The sequence below is a fragment of the Parasteatoda tepidariorum genome, chromosome 5 (genome assembly GCF_043381705.1).
Source record: "Parasteatoda tepidariorum isolate YZ-2023 chromosome 5, CAS_Ptep_4.0, whole genome shotgun sequence".
Taxonomy (NCBI): Eukaryota; Metazoa; Arthropoda; class Arachnida; order Araneae; family Theridiidae; genus Parasteatoda; species Parasteatoda tepidariorum.
Genome location: NC_092208.1, coordinates 45,021,073 through 45,042,306, shown reverse-complemented (window position 1 = coordinate 45,042,306; position 21,234 = coordinate 45,021,073). Strand labels below are relative to the sequence as shown.

Sequence of the window (21,234 nt, the reverse complement as noted above, 5' to 3'; positions counted from 1 at the left end):
CTTTCGTGCAATTCTTTTATTGTAAAAAATACATTCATTTTTTTATTAGTGGTACACAGTGTTACGAAAAATTTAGAAAGGGTACACAAAAATCATAAGTTTGGGAAACACTGTAGTAATGGATATGTCTTAGAATCATGCAAAAAATTTAAGACGCAAGGTTATTTGGATTATGAGAGAAAGATTATTATTTACCATAATTATAACAATAAATCTTAAAGTATTTAAGGGATTTAAAGCAAATAAATAAATCGTTCGTGCATTATTATTACATAAAATTTATAATGCAGGAACGTTTATTATATAGCATGGAAAACTTATTTTTCTAATGAGATTTATTATAATAATTCTTCATTAAGAAGACATTAACAATCAAAAACTGCATACAAAATATAATAATTTTGACATGGAAGGATTAAAATTGACAGCTCATTGAGATTAATTGTTCTCCAAACTTTCTAGAAACTAAGGCTAAGATTGTCGAATCCTGATTAAAAAGATAAGATTGCCAGACACCGATTTTAATCTTTTTCACTGGACTTATCTTAACAATATGTGTTACACGGATATGTATCAGTATCGTGCAAAAAATTTAAGACGCATGGCTTTTTGGGTTACGCGAGAAAGTATAATTAACATTATTATAACGGGAAAATTCGAAAATTATTTTACATTATTCTAGCAAAATTCGAAAAGTATTTAACATTAGTATAGCAATAAAATTCGAAAATTTAGCAGCTTTTAACAGATTTTAAATTAAAAAAACTAATTCAAGGCGATAAAGTTTGCATAAAAATTATTTATTCTATTTAAGTTTATAATATTGGAACGGTTACTATATATTATGGAGAAAAAAACTTTATTCCGAGAATTTTTCATTTAGAATTCACCAATAATCAAAGACTGTCAACAAAATAATTTTGACATGGGAGAAAGATTAAAAATGACAGCTCATTAAATTCAATTAAGACTCCAAACTTCCTAGAACGTTAGACAAAGATTATCAAAGCCTGATTAAAAAGGTAAGATTGACATAAACCGATTCCCATCATTTTCAACGGGTTTATCTTAACGATATGTGGTATATGGATATGCCTTAGTATCGTGCAAAAAATCAAGCAAAAGAAGCACGTCTACTCGGATTACGAAAAAAATATTACTTAACATTATTGCAAAAAGCATTGAACAGCTTTTAATAGATTTAAAATAAATAAACATACCGTTTATGCACTGTTATTACAAAAATTTACTATCATAATATTGGAACGATTATTATATATCACGAAAAAATTATTTATTCTATCAATTTTTCATTAAAGCTCTAACAATCAAAAACTGTCAACAAATTCATTTTGACATAAGGAGAGGATTAAAAGTGACAGCACATTAAACTTGATCTGTCTCCAAACTTCCGAGAACTTAAGACAAAGATTGTCAACTCCAGAATAAAAATTGCCACTTACCGATTGCCATCTTTTTCAATGATGGTAATTCTCACATGCATCATGTTTCGACGGAAAAAATGTTCCTACTCTGGGTCAGTGCATTTAAACCTTAACATCTTAGATAAGTTAATTATGAAGTTAACGATGGACTTAAGATTTTGTTGTTCACCTTGCCCCTCTTTTTTTTTTCATCGAGTCATGCAAACGATAAAGGAAAAAAGAGTCTTACGAAACCTGGCAAGAAGTGCGGAATGCGGGAAATCAACAAATTCGCTTTTGGATCGCTTCCGATTCTGTTTTTTATCGCACCTGTGTGCGCAGTACTTTGTTTAGGGTAATTAGTTATTCCGAAACGAAAGGATTAACGTTATTTTGTTAACAAAGAAATAAGCTTTTTCTTCGAACTCAAATTAAGAGAACGTAAGTTGCAAATCAGAAACATTTGATTTTGATCGTTTAATAACAATATTCCAGTTTTAGTTTTATAACGATAATGTTTTTTTTTTCAAGGGTATGGGAATAAAACTAACTTTATGATTAACTGAAGATTCTAAAATTGAACTTACACTTCACGTTAATCGTGCTTGAACAGATTTTAACAGAGCTACCATGTAATTAGAAAAATTTTTAAAAATTTGAAATTTTCAATAGCAATAACGGTAATAATTTTAGTTTTCAGTAGATGTAGTCTTTCTGTGGAATCTTAACTAGTAATTGCGAACGTTATGTTGTGTATGTAAAGGACTATTTGTTGTCGTCGTACTGCACTGGGGGTTACTGGGTGTGGGATTGTTCCTGTTTTCCAATGGCGTCATCTATGGCCAAATTTGACTTCTACCACTCCCATACGTCACCCCCGTTTATAGGGAGAACCTATTCATACATCTATTCATGTTTCCACCGATCGTAATTTTGACCTTAACCAGAGAATGATCAATCGCCCAATCCAGCACCCTCAGAGGTATAATTGGTTTTGAGAGCGTGGAGGACTTTGTGACGCGACAGATTTAACTTTCACCACTCACCATTTAATGCACGGAAAGTCTGCGGATGGATAGTTTCGAACTTCCGTTCTCCCGAATGTGAATCCAGCGCCCTACCAACCAGGCTCTCCCGGTCCCAAAAAAGACTATTAAAAACATTTAATTAGAAAAATGAAAATGTTTCATCGCTTTATCATTAATAATCTTAAATAAGATTTTATGTCCGACAGTTGAATTCGCAGTCCTTGTTCTATATCTAGTCTAGTTATGAATTTTTTTTTTTTTTGGTGCATTTGCAAAAGCTGAAAAGGATTAAAATAAGACGAATTATGGTATATTTCGAAATGAAAATTTAAAAGAACTGCTACATTCGTTGAAAATTGTTATTATGGAAACATATTTCTTTATTAAAGAATGAAGTTATTTTGATTTAAATATAAAGAAATACTACTGGGATAATACGTAAATACTTGCTTTTCATAATTTGTTCAATATATTGTTATTAGAAATTTTATATTTTTCCTTTAAAAATACCATTTCTATTTCATTTAGAATTATTTTGTTTTTTTAAATTTTTCATGTAAGTAGGATTAAATAAGTTAGGAATTATAGTTTTGATCTACATATAATCAGAGATTTCAAAACTCATCATAGGTTATAAAAAGTGCTGATTCACCGAACCCCTCCAACTCTTCCACGGAACCATAGAATTCTAAAAACGCCATTTTGGAACCGCTGGTCTAAAGACAAGTTTTCAAAATTAGTTAGTTCTTTATATTGAAAAGAAAGAAGAATAAGTGGAAAAAAAATACAAAAAGGGAAGACATCAGAATCGAGAGGCGCATTTATTTCACAAAATTTTAACTGAATAGTTGGAAATGTGCGGTTCTTGTGTATTTTTGGATGAAAATAGCCAATCATAATTATTTTTATTTACCATGCACTATTTTTCCAAAAATCCAGTTTTTATCTAAACGACATAGTGTATTTTAATAGCACATAATAACTTACAAGCAAATGGGATCATTACCAACCTAGAGGACATTTTGGTTTTGATATAAGCATCAAGCACCTCTTTTTTTATACAGAATTTTATCTAAAGGATAGGGAAAAACGTTCTAATTTGTTTTGATCAACTGCTTAATTTATAAAAGACAGGTTTCATTTTTGTTAAGAGTTTTAACGATGATAACTTCAGAACACTCTAAATAGCATGTCAATTCAGATAAGGAGCAGAAAATAATAAATGTTTATTCTTACTTTTACTAATTAATTCCGAAACTAATTTGCGTTCGATATTTATTTACTTTTAATAACTTTAAAACTCACTTTTTAATAATTATTTCCACTGCATTACCAGCTTGTTTTATAAGATGATATGCCTTATCAATAGTCATTGCTTTTGTGCTGCGACCAGCTACTTGCAGCACAGAATCACCAGCGTCCATATAGAAACTGCATAAACTTCCATCCGACACCTAACAAAAAAATAAAATATAAAATAAAAATTTACTTTTCAAACTTTTTTTTAAATATTAAGAGTTAAATGCAAACACTCGGCTGCCTTTTTATCACTTTAAAAAAAATTCATATAACATTTTTTTATATTAGTTTCGAGGCCTTCACCAACCAAAAATTAAGAGTCATATTTTTTCTTCGGAAAAATCAAGCACACTCATCAAAATCACGCACACAGATAATAAATAAAAAAAAGTAATTTCATCGAAAAAACTTTGATGAATGTATGTACATTCTTAGCTTGACTTTCGTGCTACCTATTGCGCAGAAAATAAGGGTAATCAGCAAAGTTAATAGTTTGTCAATTCCGATTAGTTTAAACCAGTATGTAGAACTCAATAACAGATTAGTTTAAATCAGAACTCTGGAGTCGGTAGTTTAAATGTTAAACTATAACTCTGGACTCTCCCGAGAGCTCGACTCTGACTTAAACTCTAGAAAAATTTTCATCGAAAGGTGTTAATATTGTAACTAAGTAAAATTTAATTCCAAATTAGCAAAAATGTTATATTTTTATCTATGATTGGTATTAAAAGTATTTAATTTTAAAATTGGCTGGGATAGCCAGGTTGGCAACGGGAATTCGAATCCAGCCGACCGAAGACTCCCCGTGTAGTAAATGGTGACTGGTGCACGATAAGTATGTCGGGTCACAAAGTCCTCCATGTTCCCACAACAAATCACTACCTCTGTGGGTACTGAATTGGAGATTGATCGTTCTCTGGTTCAGGTCAAAATTACGATCAATGGATGAATAAATGGGTTTGCCCTATAAAGGGTGTGACGTATTTGTGTGGCGTCCCAGAAGTCTAATTCTTGGCTATAAATGACGCCCCTGGAAAACAAGAACAATCGCACTCCCTCAGTCTTAATAACCGACTACAACTGCAACAATTTAAAATTGAATTTTATATTGCAATATAATAATATTAAAAAATTAATGTTAAAATTTGTTTTTAATAAATATTGAAGTTGCTCTAAAGTATAAGAAAAGAGCTAGATTTAAATATATCTCACACACGCTCGCACATATACAAGCATCTTATGACACTCTTTATTAAACATTCATGAACAAGAGAACTATTAAATATCATACATTAAATTCACTTACCTATCTTTTTTAATTAACCCTGTCATTTAACCAAATAAAATTGGTTCTGGAATTAATAAATCAAAAGATAGCTTATGATCTGTTAATTAATGTCTATTTTTCAATAGGATCTCTTATTTTTTTCATAATTGGTTTCTTTCCAATAGTTTTATCTAACATGGGCTCAAAAACGCTAACATATTATAAATTAAGCTTTCTATAAGTCATAACACATTATATATTAAACTAATTTACACATATTTTTTCATTAACCTGTAATTTAACCAAATAAAATTGGTTCTAGAATTTATAAATTAATAAATAATAGTTTTTTATTAATGCTGATTTTTCAATAGCTTTAATAATTTTTGGGTTCTTTTACAATCAAACATAATCTTGAAAACTTTAAAATATTAAAAACAAAGCTTGCGATAATAACTTAAGTCTTCATAATTTAAATAATTCACTTAATATTTTGTTCAAATAATCATAAGTATTTACCTATATAATAATCATTAGATTAAAAATTTATTTTCTTTTTTTTTTAATTCCCCAATCTTAGACCCCAACTCCAGTAAAAAATTTTATTGACACATATATGTTTACTTCACACATATGTTTACATGCACAGTTTATTTTATTTTATATTTTATAAACATCGTTGAATAGTCGATCCAATTTTTGGGTTTACGACTACGAATGTTCAACTCCGAAGCCTTGTAATTTTGAACCCAATCCGGAAGACAAGGGAACTCCTGGATCAAGTATTGGGAGAAATTTGCCTTAGTGGAGAACTTTTTGATGGAACTAATCCGCATTTGCGTTACATGGAGAGGAAGACTACGAGAACCTCCCACGGTTAGAATGANAAATTTCATGAAATTTCGTTTTTGACAAAATCGTTTCGTGGTATATGCTCCGAGCAAACATTTCGTCAAAGTGACAAAATAATTGTTACTACTTTAAGGAAACAAGTTTCGTCAAAAGTATAGTAGTCATTTTTGTTTTGTTCAATTTATATTTTTTTTTTGGTTAATGGCGGGCACTTGGGTCGATTTCCCATTGGCCTCAGAAATGCCAGAATTGCTACTCTCTAACCGTTACCCAGTGGGCACCTATGGCCATGGCTAAGCCACGGCGGTGGAGTAGCGTTGCCCACGTCATACAACCACAAACCCGTTTATAGGGCGGGTTACAATCACACAGAAGAAAGGACATAGAACACACAGAGAGAGAAAGAAACATCAATGCCCTGAGCTGGTTTCGAACCCGTAATCATCGGTTCCTAATTCAAATATTATATCACATTTTTACATTTTATTTCAGGAAAAGTTTAAAAATACATTTAAAGAGTGCAGGACGAAAATGATCTCAGTGCGCTAGAGAAATTTAAAGAAAAGTAATGGAATAGCTGCAAGTGACGTACTGTGGGTACCTCGATTCAGATAGGTAGTTGAAACATGGCATTTGTTAACGTTAGCAACTGTTCTGCACATTCTATTTCGAGTAAGCCAAGCCCGTCAATTATAAATTCCCCTAAGTGGCACATTCTATATTCTTTCACAAAGATTCTTTCCCCAATATTTCTATTTTTTCACCACATATTACTTACTTAACACAAAAACAGGTACGAAGCTATGTTGGAACATAAACAAATTATGCATTCAAGTTATCAGGTACACAAAACAAAAATACAACAAAGTTTCAATAAAATACATAGACAATTAAAAGACTTCAGTTAAGTAAAAGACGCAAGCTAGAAATAATTATATGTTAACAAATTTGATGGACGATGCGATGTTAAGGAAAGATCATAATAAGGAGAATTTTTTTAATGAACTTACGAAAAAATGTTTCAGTTTAGATTGGGATACCTACAAGTGACGTAATGTGGGTATCTCTGTTCTGATTGGTTGTTGAAACGTGGCATTTGCTTAGTTAGCAACCGCTCTTTTTCATTCTATTTCGAGTAAGCCAAGCCCGTCAAGCATCAGTTCTCTTAAACGACACATTCTATATTCTTTCACAAAGATTTAAATCCTTTCACTAAATCTTTCTAGCTTAACACAAAGACAGGCGCGAAACCGTGTAGAACATAAACTAGTTATGTATCAAAGTTGCCAGGTACACCAAAATATAAATAATAGTATTAACTTATTAATAAATTTATTAGTAAATTTATTAATAATAAGATAATTATTAAAATAACATATTAATACATTTATTAATAATAACATGCAGTTAACTCAAAGATTTTATATAGAGTTTAATTACTTGAGTATCCGTTGTTTTTTATAAAATTTTGAAAGAGTTTATCTATTTGATTTTTGGTTAAACAAACATTACTACATATTCTTTTAATTTTATTAATTTGATTGAAAATGATATTTAAATAGATGTTAATTCCAAAAATAATTTGCATTTGATATTTATTTACTTTCAATAATTTTAAAACTTACTTTTTAATAATTATTTCCACTGCATTACCAGCTTGTCTTATAAGATGATATGCCTTATCAATGGTCATTGCTTTTGTGCTGCGACCAGCTACCTGCAGCACAGAATCACCAGCGTCCATATAGAAACTGCATAAACTTCCATCCAACACCTAACAAAAAAATAAAATATAAAATAAGAATTACTTTTTAAACTTTTTTTAGAAATATTAAGAGTTAAATGCAAACGCTCAGCTGTCTTTTTTAACACCTCTAAAAAAATTCATATAACATTTTCAGTATTAGTTTCTAAGCCTTCACCAACCAAAGATTAAAAGACGTAGTCTTTCTTTGGAAAAATCAAACACACTCACACACAAATAGTAAATAAAAATAAAAAAGTAATTTCATCCAAAAACCTTTGATGGATGTATGTACATTTTTAGCTTGACTTTTGCACAGAATTTGCCTATAACGCAGAAAATGAAATTAATCAGCAAAGTTGTTCGTTTGTCAATTCCGATAATTTGCCTATTACGCAGAAAATGAGAGTAATCAGCAAAGTTGTTCGTTTGTCAATTCCGATTAGTTAAAATCAGAACTCTAGAATGAGTAGTATAAATGTTCGACATGAACTCAATAACAGATTAGTTTAAATCAGAACTCTGGAGCCGGTAGTTTAAATGCTCGACTGCAAATCCGGACTCTCCTGAGAGCTCGACTCTGACTTAAACTCTAGGAATATATTTTTACTAAATATTGAAGTTACACTAAAGTATTATAAGAAAAGAGCTAGATTTAAATATATCTCACACACGCTGGCACATATACAAGCATCTTATGACATTCTTTATTGAACATTCATGAACAAGATAACTATTAAATATCATACATTAAATTCATTAACCTATCTTTTTCAATTTGCCCTGTAATTTAACCAAATAAAATTGGTTCTGGAATTAATAAATCAGAAGATAACTTATATGTGTATTAATGCTTATTTTCCAATAGGATCCATTATTTTTTTCATAATTGGTTTCTTTCCAATAGTTTAATCAAACATAGGCCCAAAAAAGTTAAGATATTATAAATTAAGCTTGCGATAAGTCATAACACAATATATATTAAACTAATTTACATATCTGTCTTCATTAACCTGTAATTTAACCAAATAAGATTGGTTCGGGAATTCATAAATTAAGAAATAGCTAATAGTTTTTTAATTAATGCTTATTTTCCAATAGCTTCAATAATTATTTGGGTTCTTTTACAATCAAGCATAATCTCAAAACCTCTGACATATTAGAAACTAAGCTTGCCATAAGTTATAACTTAAATTTTTATAATTTTTATAATTCACTTAATATTTTTATCCAAATAATAATAAATATTTACCTACATAATAATCATTAAATCAAAAATTCATTTTCTTTTAATTACCAAGTCTTAAACCCCAACTCCAGCAAATTTTGTATTGACACATATATGTTTATTTCACACATATATTTTCATGCGCAGTTTATTTTATTTTATATTTTATAACCGTCGTTGAACAGTCGATCCAAGTTTTGGGTTTACGACTATTAATGATCAATTCCGAAGCTTTGTAATATTGAACCCAATCCGGAAGACAAGGGAACTCCTGGATCAAGTATTGGGAGAAATTTGCCTTTGTGGAGGACTTTTTGATGGAACTAACCCGCATTTGCGTAACATGGAGAGGAAGACCACGAGAACCTCCCACGGCTAGCTTGACGGCAAGGGGACTCTAACCCATGATCCGTCTACCACTGAGGATATTTCACGTCAGCACTCTGGTCGGTGCAAGCCGGATGCGGAATTCGTATCCACCAGACATCGCCGGGATCGAACCCCGGTTCACCTCATTGGAAGGCGTGCGCTCTATCCCTTGAGCCATCGCGGCTCTACATGCACAGTTTAATGACAAGAACTTGAATAGGTCATACTACGTCAAACTTACGATAGCACATTATTGTAGGATGTTATATTTGCCTTTTTAAGTACGGGTGGGAAAATAGTGCATTTTATTTAGATAAAGCTAAAGCATTTTTAAAAAAAAAGTATTTAGGTAGAAATTATGACAACTAAACACCAATATCATCTTACAGACTGCTTCTTGAGCCATGCCATTATTTCCCACAAGTTGTTAACTTCGCTATAAATGTGTTACATAATAGGTGTAAGCATACAACTGGCGCCACAAAAAGTTATCTGCAAATTTTACTACTGATAAATTTGGAAAATAAAAAAAAATAATAAAATTTTCTCCCAGTTATAAAAAATGTTTACGAACTAATCAACTTTTCAACATGTTGACATCCCAAAAAACTTTTGAGACACTGGGGTGGAGTTAGAACGATGAAAGAAAAATGTGGATTATGAGATATGAAGATAATGAAGTTCCTTATTTGGTTCTTCTAATTAAACTGTATCCGAATGTAGCTTTTATTATTCTGCAAGGTCAGAATAGAAGATTTAAAAAAAAATTAGAGTAGTTAAAGCTGACGAATCGAGGTTATCCTAATAATTAATTAGTTTTTAATTAAAAACGGAGCGAAGTGTTTATCAAGGTCCAAAATACAAATGTGCTGCTCGCACTCGTAATTGAAAGTAAGTAGTTTTTATTTCTCTCTCTATGTGAGACAATAGGCTTATTCTGCTACTGGTAATACTAGCAACTTCAGAAGTAATTTTCTCCGAAACCGTTAAAGATGCATACGCGCTACTGTAACAGTGTGTGTTGTAAATTTATTTAGAAAGCTGCCGATCCTCAATTAAGACTCTAATTGTACGAGAATGAATTTTTTTTACTATGGTCTCTCTCACGTTCTTAAAAAACGTTATTGCTAAAACTACTATTTCTCAGAAATTAATAAAATGAAATTGTAAACATATTAGCTTATACATAAGCATTTCTCAAAAGGTGAGAACAATAATGTTATTAACAGCAAATTTTGAATTCTATTAATATTTCTACTATATGCGCTGATTATTTATTATGACCTAACAGTTGCAAAACATTAATTATTTTTATTTAAATAAAAAGTAATACTATAATACTTTTTTTCATTGAATTTTAGTGCAGAAGAAGTTATTTTGAACAGTAAATTTATGGAAAAAACTATTAGCAGTGAGCAGGTAAAATAATTTCGTACGTCACATAATTATAAAAAATAGCATTTTGTCACAAAAATTTGTCATAAAAGATGGAGAAAATAATTAAATGCTTAAAAAATTATTTTGAGTATGGATAAATACATTTAAAGAACGTACTTTAATCGATTTTCTGTTAAAATAACAGCGTGTCTCCTTACGTTCCTATTTCTCGCATACATCAAATCATCTTTTCATCAACAAAAAAAAAGTAATAATAAGTAAAAATTTCTACAAAATCCTAGAATAGCCTAACTCAAACGGACAAAAGAACCAGTTTTGACATTTATATTATATAAAACATCATGATATAAGTAGTGCTACATTTTTAACTGAATGTGAAATTTAAAGACAGAAAAACAGGAAGTGACCCTACTGCGCCAGACAGAGACGTTTTTATACATATCAATATAATTAAATCCTATGTAAAAATAAAAAGGAAAATTTAAGGAAAAGATAGTTAGGATTCACGGAATCAGTTTTTATTTTAAGCAATGTGACCCTCCTCTAAATTAATGTTTGAGTAACCAAAAAGTGTAATTTCTTTCAGAAACATAAAAACAATATGAAGAATTTCTAATTTTAAAACACTGAGAGTGGAAAAAGTTTAATATTGCAGCAACCTCAGTATAATGATCAGTTGAACCATGTAATTATCCTTTTTAAACTTGAATACATAGTAATATGGCTAAATTTGAAAGGAAGCATGTTTCAATTCAACACCTTATAATGGTTGCAGCTAACCTGCTTCGCAAAAAAATTCACAGTTGTGGGTTCAACGTTGACACCACTTTTCAAACGATGCACGATTTTTCTCTTCTGCAAAACTTTATTTTATTTATTGACATCTTATTATTTATTTATATCTTATTATTTATTTATATCTTATTATTTATTTACATCTTATTATTTATTTTTTTCATTTATTTTTTTATTATTTCCTTTTTGTATAAAGCTGATAATACCTGTCCAATAATTTTCAAACAAAGAAAACTTCATTTAATTATTTCCAAAGAATGATTTTTTTTAAATTTCTTCTCAATTCTTTGACGCAGATTGAACACCGGTTTTCCTTTTATATATAATTTTTTGATGCTCTAATTTACAGGCAAAAATATATTTTGGTATTTTTTAATCGCAAAAAATAATCTAATAGTTACTAAAAAATCTGTTAGATTATTTGAATTATATTTGTACTAAAACATAAAATCTAAAAAAGGTAGTTTGAAATGTTTTTATTCATATTCAAATATTCAAATATTTATCAATAATTGATTTTGTAAAATAAAGAATTTCTAAAATTTCTGAATAAAAAACAAGGAACAATGAATAGTAGTTTCTCTTAGATCTAAATAACTGCGAAGAAGTGCAAATTTGAAACTTTACTTTCTGAAAATAAGCTGTACTTGGGTGATTTTACCTTTAACACAAAAAAAAAAAGAAATCGGTATTTCATGCTGTATTTTATAACCATAAATTATTAAAATGCTAAATATAATATTTTTCATTTATTTTGATCTAAACTAACACAAAATCATGGAAAAGTTGGAAAAATATGTTGAATGAAAATTCTGCTTCAAAAGGTTAACGCTAAATAAACTAAAATCTATTCTTTTTAAATGACATATATTTTTCATGTTAAAGAATTAGATTTTTATACGCAGTAAGTTTAGGACCTAATCCCTCACTTGAAATGTGTTATTTCTAAAGTTTTCAATCAGGTTAAAATAACACTTCTTCAAACTGCGTTCACAAAAACAATCTATTTTTTGTTTCTGAAAGAATCAACAATAACACTTACAAAAACGCATTACTGGATTAAGTTCTAAATGAGCTTATCCAGCTTTTAACTGCTGCTCGCTTGTCCAAAGAACTCGCCATCTGTTTCTTTTGTATGCCTAATGTCTGTGCTCTTTTACTGGAATGTTTTTCTTCTTTGTAAGCATAAATTTGATCAATCAGACTGCACTACCTTAAAAACATTATATGAGCTACTCGTTTTTCCCCCACAATTCACTAAAAATAAATACAGTAGTTTGATGGCGACAATCATTGAGGATGCGGTTGGCAAAGGGGGGGGGGAAAGAATGGTTTATTGCAAAGAAGTTTGAAAATGATTCTATATTTACTCAAATCCCGCCGATTCCATTTACGGAAACTCCTAAAAAAAACTGGAGAGCGGCACATGAAGTGTGTTTTCAAAAGGGTTTAGTAGATAAAGAAATTTTCCCCAAGCTTCTTATCAAGTTAATGTTTAACCCTTAACGGCGGAAAGGCACCTATACGAGGAAACTTTTTTAAGAACAAAATAGCCACCAGGTTTTAATCTTTTCACTTTACTTCAAAAAAAAATTCTGAAATTTTGATTATTAAGTAAAAATCATAATCAATATTTCCAAGTATAAACCAATATTCAATTTAAAGCATAAAATCATATTCTGGTTTTGTGTTTCAAATTTAGTTAAGGGACAATTGCATAATATACAAAAGCGGTTCCCAAATAATGTTCTGCAGAACCCTAAGGTTCGCTGTGAAGAGTAAAACGGGTTCTGAGAGTAAGAACTTACTCTTACCCCACAGTAATGATTTTTGAAATCTGTGTTTATAATTAGATCTAATTAATAATCATTTTTTATTTAATATTTTGGTTCTTTTTATGAAATTAAATTAAAATGCCAATGAAAAAATGAAAAATTTTAAGTTATTATTTTTCTAACTAATAAATAGATTAAAAAGAGGATCGGTATTTATGAAAAACTGCATTAATATTTCCCAACTCACTCTTCCAATCAAAATAAAATAGCTAAATTCGCTGATAAAGAAATATATTTCCCTGGTAACCATTTTTAATGTAAATAGCAATTTTTTCTACCTTTCAACGAAAACTTTAATTCGGTTTATATATTTCATTTTCAGCATATGTATTTACACAAAAAAAAAACAAATTTAAATCTGAATTAGATAGAGCTCCAGGAGGGCTAATTCAACAATCGGATATAAAACCTAATTTAAAACTACTAATAAACAAAAATATGGAGAAAACTCCATTCTTCTAATTAAATATTTTCAAAATAAACTAGCCTTTAATTGGTTAATAAGCACCCAATAGTTTTTATGTACTATATTTTGCATTGTTTTTGTTTATAGGTCGGGATTCCACAGAAAGAAGTTTGATCATTTAGGGTTCTATAGCCGAAAAATTTTGGGAATGGCTGGTCTACCATAAACTTAAATATAATTTAAACGAATTAAGTAAAAAATAATAATTTTCTGCTTAATTTCAGAAAAAAGTGCACAAGAACGTTATTTTTTCCAGATAATATGATGATTTGATACAACATAAGGGGTAATTAGATATGTTTTCCCTTTTAAGAGTGTAAAATTATACTTTTTAGTGATGTGAAATCTCATAATGCTTCAAGACTACTAGTAACTATAAATAATTATTTAATAATTTAAGTAAACCAGTTTCAATTATTTTCCTGTAAATTTTAGTGAGAGGTAGACAGATCACTCTACTCCTTCCTTCTGTTAATCTTTTTATGATACAGGGGGAAAGTGTAGTGATATAGCTTAAAAATAAATTTTTATTTTTATTTTGCGAGATTATAACTACTAAAATATACTGTACTTTTGTGATAATTTCACATTATACTTTTGAGAATACACTATACTTTAGGAAAACTTTTTATCTAAAAAATTATTTCACAACGTTTTCATTCAAGCTTGTTCTTATGAGCTATTTAAAAATCGTTTTAAAAATCGTAAAGAATTAAGAGATCCTTTTCTTGTCCCTCTATCAACCCTATTTACATAAAGAATTATTAATATTTAATAAACTAAGAAAAAGTTGATTATATTTTTATAACGTACTTAACACCTGATATTCTTTAAGTTTCATATTTTGGAGAAACAAATACACTGACAAAAGTTTGTAACCTTATGTTTAAATACGTTAGTTGTAGCTTACGAACTGTTCTCCCTTTACTAGCGAAAATAAATTTCATTATAACGCTATACAAAACAATATTTAAAATTTGCGTACAAAGCAATTTTATGATTCAGATCTAAAAATTAAATAAGTAAACTAATTACGGAAGAGTATTTTTTAACAGTTGCTATTTCCCTCCTGAATCGCAAAATTTAAAAAACGCTTAAATTCTACCTTTCAAAATACCTTTAAAAAATCTAATTGATTTTATCGAAAAGATTCTAGTTTTCTGGAGTGATTATAGTTTTAAAGATAAATGAGTAATTAGGCAAAAAATAGCAATTAAATTTCGACAAAATGCAAAGCCGTGCTCAATTTCGAGCAATTCTTTGTTCAAATTTTAGTAATTTATACTTTAGCAACCAAGAAAACCACCGTTATTAAGGTGAGAAAATATAGGGTTTGCAAGAAACTAATTTCGGTTTTTTAGTTTGAAGTAAAACTTAATTTTTTTCTGCACAAGAAATTAACTTTAATCAGTCAAATATTTTCCATTCTCTTCGATGAGTTTTTAGAATATTTCTTGTAACTTCATGATCCAGCGCTCAGAGAGCTTCTAGTCTTTATTAGCAAAAAATCAAGTGCGAATTTAAGATCATCGTTATTATTGACATTTTTACCATTCAAAAACTTTGTAACTTTCAAAATATATTACAATCCAGAGCTGCAAGGTCGATCTATATGAGGTATCACAAATCGTAAAGTAATAGTTTCTCACTACGATAATGTAAATCCAAATTTCTTCCAACTTTTCACAAGTTCATCGTTAAACGGTTGAGGCCCACAAAATGCTTGATTTAAAAATTTTATTTGTTTCAACCTAATGAGGATAGAAATAAAAGTCGACATGTTTCGAGAACTCAAAAACAGCAAATAAGTGTGAAAAATGCATTTTACCCCAATTTCCTTCTCTTGGCAGGCGTTCTAGTTTTTCAGCTTGTTTTTTTCAATTTTTGTTGCTAACTTTCCGTTTTATGTTTCGAATCACTTTTGTTTCCTCCATCAGTTCTGGTAAATTTTGTAAAATGAGCTTTTTAGCACTAAAAACATATTTACTTTTATGACCATCTTCATTGTTTTGAAACAAATGTAAGTTGTTTCAAAACAATGAATGTAAGTTGTTTCAAAACAATGAATGCAAATTGTTTCAAAACAAATGTAAGTTGTTTCAAAACAAATGTAAGTTGTTTCAAAACAAATGTAAGTTGTTTCAAAAAAAATGTAAGTTGTTTCAGAACAAATGTAAGTTGTTTCAGAACAAATGTAAGTTGTTTCAGAACAAATGTAAGTTGCTTCAAAACAAATGTAAGTTGCTTCAAAACAAATGTAAGTTGCTTCAAAACATGTGCAGCAACAGTTTCATTTGATACTTATAAATGCCACCAGAGTCTGACTATGGCAGGAGCATACAGGGCTATTGATCCAGGCCTTCACAACAGAGGGGGCCCCCAAATTAAATAGAAAGTTTATTTTACGTTTCCTTCCTGAACCCTTTTTTAAACAAAATATCAGTACAGTGTAAAATTCGCCAGTTTTATGATAAAATATGGCTCGTTAGTTTTGCTTCATTAATCTGTCGTATGAACACAGAATATCTATATTTCGTAAATTCATGGCTTTCTAGAGCGGAATTCAGCTAAATTTTCTCAATTGCGATTAATAAATTTGGCTAATCAAAACCTCTATTTTTACACATCGCAAACTGCGATACGTTTACAAAAATACGTTTTCTTGATTGGCTTAATTGAGCCATCGCAACTGCGAAAAATTCAGTTGCATCGTGTTAAGCGGATTCTGTTAGATTTTCGCAACACTGAGAAATCACAATAATCAATTATAAGTTGTATTTTCTCAAAATTCTCACAAATTGTCAAATATTTTCTTGAATAATTAATTTCATTTGCAAGACTATGAAAATCTATCTGGATATCTTCCCAAATATCGAATGAAAATGCATAGTGATAAAAAACTTAATATAATAATAAGGTGAAAAATTTAAATACCACCATAAAGTTCGGTTCTTCTTAACTAAAGTAGTGAAGCAAAGGAGGGCCCCAAAGAAATTTTTACCCCGGGCCCCAATCAGGCTAAGTAGGGTCCTGAATGCCACTTTACAATATGTAAGGTGAACGTGTTCCTTTATCTCAAAATAATGATTAATAACACATTTCCATCATTGTTTTCATTTATCTTGCCGAAGTAAAAACATTCCTATCAACTATAATACATCTATGCAAAGTAAAAAAAAAAATCTACATCTTGTCCTGATATCGTGCGATTCTGTTTTTAGACCAAATGCAATCAAATTTATCCGATTTTTTCAATTATTGCAAAAATTAATTGGGAAGGTTAAAAGTTAACTGTTCTTACGAAAAAATTTTAATTTCTGGAACAAGTCTTTTTTTCGAAAATATAAATGATAATTCTGCTTTAAAAAATAAAATATCAATGAAGCGAAAGTATCGTAGCTACAATAAGTTTTTACCAACTTGAAAGTTTCAGATTTCAACAACATTTAAAATCGTAGTGATTTAAAAATTAAGATAAGCAGACTGTTGGTTTAATTTTACCTGAACTTTAGGATGATTTCCCAGCACTATTAATAGGTTTTAATGTTAATAGGTTAATAATGTTTATTTCACGTAGGAATCAAAATTATTATTAATCAAATTCCTTAAATAAAATAATGCATTGCTACCATTTTAAACGTTGAAGAAACCATCAGTGTTAATTGTAAAAAGACTCAATATCCGTCATTAACAATTTCAGTATCCTGATTTCTACCTAAAATCTTTGAAAGTCTGATTTTTAATAAACTACTAGTACCTAACATTAGAAGATAGCAACGAGTTTAAACCTACATTTACTACTTCTTTTTTCTCTCCTTAAGGGCTCTAAATAAATACAAAAATGTTTCAAATTACATGATTAATGAAAATAATAATCTTTTCAGTCGAAAAACATAAAACTTAAAAATGGAAAAAAATATTTTATGAAATATAAACTAATTTAATCGTGGTATATAATGAAGAAGCATTTTCAATTCCTTACTTACATTTTTAACGTATTGTAGAAAAATGAAAAAGAATTATTTCACATTAAGAAAGACTTGTAATTAAATCTCTCTAAACTAAATTTTACTTGAGATTGACCTTGGGTCAAATTTGCATATCATAATGAGTATGCATCAATCAATACTGACACAAATGAATGTAAACATGCTTTTATCAGACAGATTGCGGCGATCTTTTTCTCTTCAACTCTTAAAGATAGTACACAGATGGTTATGTAATATTTTCATTGATGAAATTCTACGCGTGACTAATTAATATTAAAAATACAAGCAACTAATGGTATGTTGCTTTTTAGAAGAAGTTTTTCAAACCTTGACGGTTTTTAGTGAACTGAAAATTTAAGAAAATTACATTATCTATAAAATTAAAGAAATGGAATTAGTTATATATTTGCATGAAAACTTTATAACTAAAATATTATAAAATTAGGAATTAGTTTTTTATTTTACTATATTTTATTCAATTTCTTAGTTTTAAAAGACAAATTTAAACACGAAATTTTACTATCGGTATATATATATATATATGATTTGGTTACAAGATTAAAAGAAAAATCCAAGAATAATGAAAGCAATCCGAGAAGGAAGATGAGCAAAAGAACCTGATTTATTATATTTTTTAGTTCAAGATAGCGATTTTTAATTTTTTTTTTATCTGAGTAGCATCTTAAAACCTATTTAATTAAATTGCTGAATTACTCTAAAGTCTGTAATCATAATTGCAAGCAATCATTATCTACTATTTCAAGTAATCTGCAAAATTAAAATTGATTTGAACTAAATTATAATTGAAATGGATTGACTTATGATTTCAGTTACAAGACTAAATGAAAATTCCAAGAATAAAAAATGAACAAAACAACCTGATTTATTAAATTTCTTTTTCATTCACTTTTGTTATCTTGGTAGCATTTTTAAAACTTATTCAATCAAATTGCTGAATTACTCTAAGAACTGTAATCATAATTACAAACAATCATTTTCTACGATTTCAAGTAATCTATAAAACTAAAATTGATTTGAATTAATTTAAAATTGAAATTCATTGATTTATGATTAAGTTGTTAGATTAAAGGAGAAATCCAAGAATCAAAAATAAATAAAAGAACCGGATTAAATATATTTTTTAATTCAATTTTTCTTTATTCTGATAATATTTTAAAATCTTCTCAATTAAATAGCTGAATTACTCTAAAAACTTATAACTACAAGCAAATCACAACTGAGATGTCGCTTAATTTGCAAAATTAAAATTGATTTGAATTAAATTAAAATTGAAATTGATTGATTTTTGCTTCAATTACAGCATTAAGTAAAAATTCCACGAATAAAAGATGGACAACCTGCTTCATTATATTTTTAATTCACTATTTGTTATCTTGATAGCATTTTAGAAACTACTAAATTAAATTGTGAAATTCTAAAAATTGCAATCATAGTATAAGTAATCATTAGCAACGGTTTCAAGTATTCATGATTTAAGAGTGCAAGTCAATTGATCATTTACGATTACAGGTTGTAATGATTAAGATTACAAGTAATAGTCTTCTACCTATAGCATATAATAATGACATATAATTTTAATTACAGTTATAATCATAATTGCATATTAGCATAAATGCAAAATTTTATTTCATTATAACCAACAACATTTTGTACAACTCTCCATGTTATGATGCAGCTGGAGAAACCTAATCTTTCCATAATACTGAGTGAATTTGTATCATTTACATCTCAAATTTAAGAGTATTATGTAGTTAAAATATTTCAAAACATTTTCATCTAATTGGAGTTTGTAAAAGTACAAACAATTTTCACGATAAATCTAAAAACTTATCAACGGTACAACTGATTTATAAAAAAATTAATGTAGTTAAGTTCTTAAAAAAATTTGAAAATGGTATAGTTTTTTTTTCGGAAATTTGTTTTAAATCATAAATATAATATGTTATATCAATTTTAAAGTTCTTTTCATGAAAATCTAAAAGTGGGCTAAATAAGAAAATTTAAATTTCACTTAATCTTAAATTTGGCACAGTAATGAAATTTTTGTAGATTTTGTCAGAGTAGCCAATATTGTTTATACAATATATCCGACATTATTCACAGATATTTTATTGTATTTTAACGTGATTATACATTTCAAGTTATTTATATTATAGAATATACAAACAAAATTTAAAAACTAAGATGTAGAAATATTAAATTTTGAAACTAAAACAAAAAAAATGTATCGAAACAGTTTCGAGTTTTAACCTCGTTCACAGCTTTATATCTCAAAATAAATAAATGCATGTTATCTTTCATAAACTTTCAGTGTTTATACTATCAAAAATTTGGGAAATAAGAGAGTTTCGATAAATAATACGTGTAATTTTTATATATTTAGAATATTTTCTTTTATAACTTATTTATGCTATCTTAATGGGAAAAAAAGGAAAGAATGAAAAGTGTGTAATAATTTTAATAGAGATTTGCTGCTTTCTTACTAATCTTTATTTTTATAATATTGTTTATCTTATACATTATAATGGCTATGTAATATCAATATATATATATATATCTAATACTAATGCATAAAATACATAGATATAAAATACTTATACTATACAAGTGCTTAAATACAAAACAATGTTTTAGCTTGGACGGAAGTGTTGAAGAGTAAAATGAAGCTTAATTGAAATGAAAAATGTTAACATTTACTTTCAAATAAACATATTTAATACCCTTATCTTTCAATAAATATCCCTAGTGAATAAATTAGACTTTTGCGTATTATAAATAACAAAAATGTCCAAATAATAGCATGCACTCATCCCATTCAAAATATTTGTTTACTTTTTATTTTGACATGAAAAGTAACCAACATTTAAAGAATAATCATTTTTAGTAGCGCCAATGAAGAAGTATGTGTTGAAAAGTACTCGTCACACATTTGTAATCAGATAAAAAATCAAACTGTTAAATGAAGCATGGTAAAATACTCACTTCTTTGATAATCATCTGATTTTCCAGGTCTGTAGCCAAAAGGAATCCCCAATCCACAGTACTGTCATTTTTCTGCAGAAGAATATTAACTAAGTTTGCCATAGCTTGAATTGTCTCAAATTTTGTTAGCTTGAATTGTCTCAAATTCTAGAGATTGTAATTTGGACGAAGTAAGTAATATTTATTTCTCCATTTCAAAAAATAGTTTTTGTTCTCCGCGATCGAACTGGACTATCGTGTCATTCTATTTTGAACTCTTCGCGGTTTAGACTTTCTCTGGAGAACCATTGGAGAGGGTTGCTGTATTGACTGTGATAATTTGATAGCCGGTTTGCCAATTTTGGCGACAGCTTTGAGATGATATTCTCAAGCTGAATGTGAATAAAGAAATAGAAGGAAATATTTTTTTTTAGTTAGTGTGTCATTAAACTTTAGTTTCATTTGTTCAATTAAATTTTGTCTCATGTTTCTCAACTTCTAAGTCCTTAGAGAGAGTAAAGAAGAGAAAGAGAGGATTTTTGAAATATTTTTTCCGGT

At 28.7% G+C, this 21,234-nt stretch overlaps 1 protein-coding gene across 3 annotated transcripts in view; it reads right to left on the bottom strand.

Annotated features, from left to right (window-relative positions):
• LOC107438874 (uncharacterized) overlaps positions 1–21,025 on the bottom strand; it is a 79,165-nt gene extending 58,140 nt beyond the window's left edge. The window contains exons 1-2 of one of the 3 annotated variants that reach the window (XM_043044550.2): positions 20,698–21,025; positions 7,496–7,644 (exon numbers count right to left, since the gene is read on the bottom strand). In XM_043044550.2, coding sequence (XP_042900484.1) covers positions 7,496–7,644; positions 20,698–20,799 — 251 coding nt within the window. In that variant the 5' untranslated portion in view covers positions 20,800–21,025. Of the gene's footprint in view, positions 1–1,463; positions 1,672–3,757; positions 3,907–7,495; positions 7,645–20,697 lie in introns of those variants that run through there. The other 2 variants (XM_043044549.2, XM_043044551.2) reach the window with 2 other exon arrangements.
• Positions 21,026–21,234: the final 209 nt, after the last annotated feature.